This window comes from Scylla paramamosain, chromosome 10, assembly GCF_035594125.1.
Source record: "Scylla paramamosain isolate STU-SP2022 chromosome 10, ASM3559412v1, whole genome shotgun sequence".
NCBI classification, from domain to species: domain Eukaryota; kingdom Metazoa; phylum Arthropoda; class Malacostraca; order Decapoda; family Portunidae; genus Scylla; species Scylla paramamosain.
The window spans coordinates 8,722,501-8,731,176 of record NC_087160.1 but is presented as its reverse complement, the minus strand read 5'-3'; the positions used below and the strand labels follow the sequence as shown (position 1 = coordinate 8,731,176).

The window sequence follows — 8,676 nt, the reverse complement described above, 5'->3', positions numbered from 1 at the left end:
CTCTCTCTCTCTCTCTCTCTCTCTCTCTCTCTCTGTCGCGCGCGCATATTTGTGTGTGTGTGTGTGTGTGTGTGTGTGTGTGTGTGTGTGTGTGTGTGTGTGTGTTTAATTTCCTACTTATTTATTTTTGCTTTGTCTCAGCAATTATCCAGAAGAGTAGCTCGGAGAGAAAACATCACATTAGAAATTTATCCCCAGTGATGAACAAACTAGCCCGTCAGAGCAGCACGCGGCGATATCACCTCAACACCACAGGCGCGGTGCAGGTGTGTTGAGAATCTGGAGAACACATCAACGGACATGAAAATGGCGGTGAATAGGAACATGAATCAAGAGATGACTGAGCAAAATGACAAAGTGTGATGAAGTTGAGTCAGGTAATGAAGTGGAACAGGTTAATGTGCCCTGTAATCATGACGCATGGCACGTTAAGGACAAGTGAAGGATAGACTCGTATATGGAGAAAATGGAATAACATTACGGGAGGGAAGTCCACAAGGTTGTCGTGTACCTTTACCTGTCCCGCCCCGCGACTCAGGTTACGTTAATGGGTCGCTGGCAACAATAGTATCTAAGGTCGACACTCGCACACTCGCCTGTCTCTGGGGAGGCGAGGAGGTTAAGCGGGATAATGAAAGCAAAATAGGAGAGACGGAAGGAAGAGCAAACACATAATGGGGATAAATTGATGAACGGGATAAGGCAGAGTTATGAAATACAGTTATATGACAAATGAATGAAGATAAGTGGGGTGAAAGGGAAGCTGAGGAATGACACACGGATGAATAGGATGAGAGGATGAGTGGTGGAGGAAGGAAGGATAGAGAACAAGATGAGGGAATTCTGAGTTGCTGCTGGTCCTCAACTGTGTCTACTTCTCTGTGGCTGGCATGTGTGTCTACAAGGTGAGGCAAGACACGCGTGGTGCGGCTATTCTGACAGCACGGCAGGTGTGTGTGTGTGTGTGTGTGTGTGTGGCAAAGATGTCAAATGATACGCATGTAGTAAAACTGAGAGATGTTGTACTGTAGTTGTAGAGTTATCATGAGTAGTGTAGTGGTGTATAATGCAATGGAGGCGAGTGACTGTCAGGTGTGGCTTAGTGGGAGAGTGGGACATGATGAAGTTGTACGGTATGGTAGCGATGTAATGAACGTGTGTGGTATGGTGTGGTGGAACAGTAATTAAGGTGTGTGTGGTGTGATGACAGTGTGTGGAGTGTGATTTGATGGATGCGAGTGTTACAGGTGTGTGTGGTGTGGTAAAAGTGAGTGGTACTTGTATGTGGTGTTGTGTGGTGTGGTGTGGGATGGTGTGATGGATGCGAGTAGTCGAGGTGTGGTGTGGCGCACTGTGGTGTGGTGCAGACGAGTGATCTAGATGTGGTGGTGGTGGGGGTAGGGTGTTGTGTAGTGCAGTGTGGTGTGGTGTGGTATGGTGTGGTGTGGTATGGTGTGGTATGGTGTGGTGGGATGTGATGTGGTGGGGACGGGATGATAGGGTGTGGTGGAGACGAGTATAAGGGTTGTGTAGTGTGGTGTGATGTGGCGTGGTGTGGTGGAGGCGAAAAATAGAATTGTGTGGTGTGGTGTGGTGTGGTGAGGTGGTGTGGTGTAGTGGAGGCTGCTGGTCTAGGTGTGGTGTGGTGGAGGCGATTAGTAGAATTGTGTGGTGGAGGCGAGTGGTCTAGGTGTGGTGTGGTGTGGTGTGGTGTGGTGTGGTATGGTGTGGTGTGGTGTGGTGAAGGCGAGAAACAGAGTTGTGTGGTGTAGTGTGGTGGTGTAGTATAGTGGAGGCGAGTGGTGTGGTGTGGTGTGGTGAGGTGAAGGCGAGTAGCAGAGTTGTGTGGTGTGGTGTGGTGTGGTGTGGTGTGGTGTGGTGTGATGGGGTGGGATATGGTGAGGTGTGATGTGGTAGGGTAGGGTGTGGTGGGGTGTGGTGTGGCGTGGTGTGGTGGAGGCGAGAAGTAGAATTGTGTGGTGGAGGCGAGTGGTCTAGGTGTGGTGTGGTGTGGTGTGATATGGTATGGTGTGGTGTGGTGTGGTGTGGTGTGGTGTGGTGTGGTGTGGCGTGGTGGAGGCGAGTGGCAAGCAGGTGTGGCAGGCGGTGCGGTGCAGGTGCTGGCGGCTCTAAGCACCAAACGGAATTATGTTATTTACCTGGTGGGCCGGGATGTCGTCTCCGCCACTCACCTGTAACAAAAAATCGTGTTTAGCTTATTACACACACACACACACACACACACACACACACACACACACACACACACACACACAAATAAACACAGTAATTATAATGTTTCCAACAATACCTTTCTCTTCTTTTATGAAACAATAGTACTAACAAATGGAAATGAGTGCATATTTTTTCTAATAACAATAATAATAATAATAATAATAATGATAATAATAATAATAACAATAATAACAATAATAATAATAATAATAATAATAATAATAATAATAATAATAATAATAATGATAATAAAACGTAAATACTCAGGGACCTACCGTCTGGATGTGGAGGTAAAAATTAGACGTGCGAACTAAGTGTACAAGGTATACTTACTTTATTCATTGAGCGTGTGAACTGAGAGAGAGAGAGAGAGAGAGAGAGAGAGAGAGAGAGAGAGAGAGAGAGAGAGAGAGAGAGAGAGAGAGAGAGAGAGAGAGAGAGAGAGAGAGAGAGAGAGAGAGAGAGAGAGAGAGAGAGAGAGAGAGAGAGAGAGAGAGAGAGAGAGAGAGAGAGAGAGAGAGAGAGAGAGAGAGAGAGAGACCTGAAGATTTCTCCAGCAGCAGGAGTACTACGGTTGCGGAGCGGCAGTGCAAGCTTACCTGTCCTACTGAAGTAAGTAGATGCAACGTCGCTGTGACGCCGTACGTGGGCCGGGGCAACAGGAAGTAAATTGGTGGCTGAACTATATTCCTCCTTGCTCTTCCTCCTCGGCGTGTCTCTCTTGGGAACCGATAGTTTGGTATCCCGAGGCAAGGAGTAATGTGTCTTGTCCACCAAGCCACCGACGTGCTGAGTGGCTAAGTGGTGAAGTGTGGAGGCGGGGGAGAGCAGCGGCGAGGAAGGCCCGGGGTCCGCTTGTAGTGGTGCGGTGGTGGCGAGGGTGGTGGCAGAGGAGAAGAAACTGGAGAGGGAAGTAACTGCGGAAGAAGGCGGAGCTGGAGGATGTATGGAGAGGCGCGGCGGCACATCAGGGAACTTGAGAGTCATGTCCAGAAGGCTTTGGTTGGGAGACGAGTAAGAAGAAGCCGGCGACGGTGATGTAAGGATGTAGCTGGTGTGTGTGGATGTAGAGAGCAATGTAGGTTGGGAGGTGCGGTGTTTGGCAGTGGTGGAGGTAGTGGAGACAGTGGAGACGGAGGTGGCCGAGGGAGGCGTTTGAGTTAAGGCAACATTGTCTGATTCTCGTTCATCACAAGGCAACGCGGTAGACACTTGAATGTTCTCAGTCACCTTCACGGTTGGGATCCCGCCCTCGCCGTGCAGCGCCTCCTGGTGCTGCATGAGGGCGTGATCGGGGGGTAGGCATGCCTCATACGAGAGCTGCCACTTGTCCAGCAATCTCTTGCTCAGCATTACGTACCGACCTGAATCATGAAACACCACATTCTCATAGTCGGGTCCTGCACCGCCATCCTGCACATCTCCCACGGATTTCACCGCACATATTCTGCTGCCAAGAGCCGGGGACACATTGGTGCTGGAGCTGATGCATGGGGATGATATGTACAAAGTGTCGTCGGCACCCTGTGGGTTGCATTCCGAAGACTGGGGCAAAACTTTTTTCGTCCAGCACTGAGCAGACGACGCTGGCGGCAAGTGAATCACGGAACCCCTGGAAGATGGTGCAGAACTCTCTGTTTCTCCTTCCTGTGAATCCTTTTCGTAAAGCTCCAGTGACTTGGTCCTACTTAAGGCTGTGGACTCAGGGGAATAAAGATGCCCATGGGAGGCACTTAGCCTTTGAAGGTCCCTCAGGCCTCTGACTGGAAAACCAGCATTTCTGTGGCCTTCCATCGTGAGGTAGGAGTTTGGCAGGGTCTTGTACACACTACAGGACAAGGAGGAAGAGGAATGTTGGAGGAAGGGCGTAACCATCTGCTCAGGTGGGCTGAGAGGCGGTACCTCCCCGAGGGGAGAACACACTCCTTCTAAAATTGGTTGGGGAAGGTCCTCTACAGGAAAAGACTGGTCTCCTTCACATGGCCCTTCATATTCCGCCTTGAGGCACCTTTCTTCCTCCTGAGGCGTGGCTTCCGTGGGTGTGGGGTTGGGTGGTGGCAGCACTCTGGTGACAGACCCAGGTGCCCGGACACGCAGGACGCCTTCATTGCTGATGTCACAACGGCAGCCATGTGCTTCACCTTCCCTACTCGGTGGGCGAGGCGCGGTGAGGGCCACCACGCCGCTCACTACCTTGTGCCGCAGGTGGCAGAGTTTGTCCTTTACGCGGCGGGCAGGAGACGCCGGCTGGGAAGAGTCCTCTCCACCACTTTTGACTTCTTCCTCGCTTTTAGAACCTTTAATCTTATTCTTCTCTTTAGGCTTCCTGGCCTTGGCCCGCGCCTTGCTGGGATTTGGAGATTCGGAGATTTTGGTAGGGGCATCAGACAGCGGTACAAAGTCGCCATGCTCAGTGCTGATGGCGGTGTTGCCGGGGCTGTTGAGAAGCACGGCATGCACCAGTCTGTTCTTGGAGGCGCGACGTGTCAGTGGTTGCTGAGGCTGTGTGCTGAGCGGTGGCTGACATGTGCACGTCGGCTCCTGGGTAGGGGGTGGTGGAGTTGGGGTTGGTGTGGGCGTTGCAGTGGGGGGACAGGTGCAACGCAGATCTCTAGCAGAACGCGCCCTACGAGCAGCAGAGAGCCTGAGTGTGAGATCTGGCTCTGGGCAGGTGCAGCGGGGGTGTCTGGGGGGCGGAGAAGCAGTTGCAGGAGTGGAAGGGGGAGAAGGGGAGGCTCCCCCCCATGGGCTGGGATCGCGGCTGAGGGTGGGGCTCGGACAGGTGCAGCGAGGGTCCCGGGCTGTCCGCACCCTCCGCGCCGCGAGGGCCCGCCGCGCCTGCCGCAAGGCCTCTGGAGATGGGCAGGTGCACTTTGGATGACGCGTGCGGCCAGGCGTCGAGGGGTGGCATCCTCCCGGGGCCCCCTCAAGCTTCAGCCACGAGTAGTCAGACGACTGTCCCGAGGAGGAGTAGGTGGAAGAGGAGTAGTTGGAGGAGGAGTATGAGCCAGGGGGCGCGGGAGGGAGGAGAGTGGAGTAAAACTGAGGGTAATATGAGGTGTGGGTGGCGTAGAGGGCGCCCTCCTCCACACTCTGCACGCCCCCGGCCACCATTCTTGGCTGGCTCAGCACGCCCGAGCCAGCCCCACGCCTCCGCCCTAAAGCGGGCCCCTCACACTCCGCCGCCAAGATCTGCGGGCCATTCCGGCCGTGACTTGAGCTGCCACGAGGGCGGGTGGGCGTGGATGGCAGATATGGGCCACATGGGCGTCCTTGAGTTCAAACTCACCGCAACATGACATGTAATACTTTCCTGTAACACTTTAAACCTGAAATATAACACGAATTAGAAGAAACAGCAATAGCGAGAGTCTCGTGTCAGCCATAAATGATAATCCTGGAGCTCAGTGACGCTGAGGCAACAACCCAGACACCCTCCCTCAGCTACGACAACCACCAACACGAAATTTAACTCCCTGCTCGAATCCCTCAACGAGACGAGTCACCTGACCTGTAGAGCCTTCCATACTTTCTCTCTCTCTCTCTCTCTCTCTCTCTCTCTCTCTCTCTCTCTCTCTCTCTCTCTCTGTGTGTGTGTGTGTGTGTGTGTGTGTGTGTGTGTGTGTGTGTGTGTGTGTGTGTGTTCGTCTAGTCTTTTTTTCGTCTAATAGTAAACTATGAAACATTAAAGTCACAAAATCTTATGTTCCTTTTTTTTTTTTTTTCATGGTGACGCTTCACTTTGTCACAAACAATTACGACCCTTATCGTTCGTTTGCACACGCGCGTGGACGCAAACACACACACACACACACACACACACACACACACACACACACACACACACACACACACACACACACACACACACCTCTACGATAAAACATTTATCTTCATCACAGTATTTATCTCTATACTCGCTGCGAACATAAAAGAGAAAGAAAAAATGAAGAAGAAAGAAAGCCTCACTCGTCTCCATTCACTCCGGTCCTTTCCGTGCACCTTTTTTTGCCAGGAGGAATAAAAACCTGAAAGCAGAAAACGGTGCCACAGGATGGGAACAAACGCGTGGCACCGCCGGAGTCCGCCTTCTCACAAACCCGACTTTTTCCATCTCTGTCCATAATTCTTTGTCTGACTCCCTATCTATCTATCTGTCTGTCTCCCTATCTATCGTTCTATCTATCTATCTATCTATCATTTTACTCATCCATGTTTGCTGTCTCATGTATTTATATCTTCATATTTCTACATATCTTTTTATCATCTTTCCATCTTTCTATATAGTTACTTATGTAGTACTTTCAAGTAAGCAGACAAGTGTCTATCCTACCATGTATCTGCTCATGCATCTAAATGTATGTATGTATGCATGTATGTATGTATGTATGTATGTCTGCATAAGGTAACTATCTACAACATCTCTACTTCTTTACCTGTTATTTACAGTCTGTCTGTCTATTTGCCTTCTTGACCCTTCACAAACATTTTATACACCAATTTACGTATAAACTTGAAAAAAAAAAAAACTTACACATTCTTCAATTTATCTTTCCATCTCTATGCCTTTTCCTCTCACTTTCTGTGTACCTTCCCATCTACCTGTTCGTCCACCGAGTTACTGGAAGGTAAACTCAAAGAAGTACCGAAAATTCGCCGCTGCCTTTCTTTTTGGAGATCACGAAAAGAAAGCAGTTCACCTTTATAAAAAAATCAAAGGCCTCATACTATAAAAAAAAAAGAGGAGGAGGAGGAGGAGGAGGAGGAGGAGGAGGAGGTAGTAGTAGTTGAAGAAAAATGAAATTACAGAAGACGTGAGTGTCATTTCTGAGAATTCGTGATGCTTGGCTATATTTCGCTCCCATTACCTTCATCCAAGTCATGAAAGAGAGAGAGAGAGAGAGAGAGAGAGAGAGAGAGAGAGAGAGAGAGAGAGAGAGAGAGAGAGAGAGAGAGAGAGAGAGAGAGAGAGAGAGAGAGAGAGAGAGAGAGAGAGAGAGAGAGAGAGAGAGAGAGAGAGAGAGAGAGAGAGATTTACATAGAATAACAGACCACATAAACATTACGGTCCATCCAGAGTGACTTAACCTTAATCCTGAGAGAGAGAGAGAGAGAGAGAGAGAGAGAGAGAGAGAGAGAGAGAGAGAGAGAGAGAGAGAGAGAGAGAGAGAGAGAGAGAGAGAGAGAGAGAAAATCAGGTATCCACACTCCCCCCACACTAAAAGTAAATATAAACTCAAGAGCAAAACGAGAAAAAAAATCACAGAAGATCAAACAGAAAAAATGAAAAACCTAATTTGCAAACATAATTTACTGGAAAGTGGGACGAAAGAGAGAGAGAGAGAGAGAGAGAGAGAGAGAGAGAGAGAGAGAGAGAGAGAGAGAGAGAGAGAGAGAGAGAGAGAGAGAGAGAGAGAGAGAGAGAGAGAAAGCTGATTTACTATTACTTTTTTTCATTTAAGTGGACTAGGGAAGGAGAGGGGGAGGTGGGGTGATAATGTACATAAAGTAGGGACACGGAGGGGAGGAATGAGGAATGAGGGAAAGACGCACCTAGGCCCGGAAGGAAGCACGAAGGGGGGTAGACAGAGGAGGGGAGAGTGGAGGTAAGTAGGTAGAAGTGATAAGAGCATGGACAGGGAGAGAGGGCATTATGATAATACAACACACACACACACACACACACACACACACACACACACACACGTTATTGTGAATGCATATGTGCGCGTTATCAGCACCGTGCCTACGTTATTGTGACTGTGCTATTAACTGCGTTTCAGGTAAGCGTTATGGAAGTTGTGTGGGGACCTATGGAACTGTGTGTGTGTGTGTGTGTGTGTGTGTGTGTGTGTGTGTGTGTGTGTGTGTGTGTGTGTGTGTGTGTGTGTGTGTGTGTGTGAATAAGAGACAGAGAGAGAGAGAGAGAGAGAGAGAGAGAGAGAGAGAGAGAGAGAGAGAGAGAGAGAGAGAGAGAGAGAGAGAGAGAGAGAGAGAGAGAGAGAGAGAGAGAGAGAGAGAGAACTGATAGCCAAATTCCAAAGAAAATGTTACACATGATTACTTGCTAAGTTTTTTTTCTCTCTCTCTCTCTCTCTCTCTCTCTCTCTCTCTCTCTCTCTCTCTCTCTCTCTCTCTCTCTCTCTCTCTCTCTTTTTCTTTCGAGAATGGAAAAACCAAGAGCGAATGAGCGACAGCGAAAGGGAGGGTTCGCCACCAATGTGTGTGTGTGTGTGTGTGTGTGTGTGTGTGTGTGTGTGTGTGTGTGTGTGTGTGTGTGTGTGTGTGTGTGTGTGTGTGTGTGTGTGTGAAGATCATGTTTCAAGATCTGGAGGAGAGGTCGGAGGTAAAGCTTTGTAGAAAGTCGCGACGCACCATACTTGTAATTCCTAACAAGAGTCTCCTTGGGCTGCCTTTTCCTCTCACACACGCATTCCAGGT

At 49.6% G+C, this 8,676-nt stretch overlaps 1 protein-coding gene across 1 annotated transcript; it reads right to left on the bottom strand.

Annotated features, from left to right (window-relative positions):
• Window positions 1-209: 209 nt before the first annotated feature.
• Window positions 210-5,349, bottom strand: LOC135104021 (mucin-4-like). The gene is made up of 6 exons (XM_064010885.1): window positions 2,777-5,349; window positions 2,511-2,513; window positions 1,279-2,129; window positions 780-898; window positions 544-602; window positions 210-279 (listed from the first exon to the last, which is right to left on the bottom strand). Exons 1-6 carry the CDS (start codon window positions 5,347-5,349, stop codon window positions 210-212), a joined length of 3,675 nt encoding a protein of 1,224 aa, XP_063866955.1.
• Window positions 5,350-8,676: the final 3,327 nt, after the last annotated feature.

Bases quoted from the DNA above. Each gene is read 5' to 3' on its own strand.
- LOC135104021 (XM_064010885.1), bottom strand. From the start codon at position 5,349: ATGGTGGCCGGGGGCGTGCAGAGTGTGGAGGAGGGCGCCCTCTACGCC. The intron at 899-1,278 runs GTACCACTCACT...CTCACCTTGTAG, and splicing joins CCACACAACACCACATACAA to ACACACATGCCAGCCACAGA. The intron at 603-779 runs GTGTGTCATTCC...TCGCCTCCCCAG, and splicing joins TCCTCTCATCCTATTCATCC to AGACAGGCGAGTGTGCGAGT.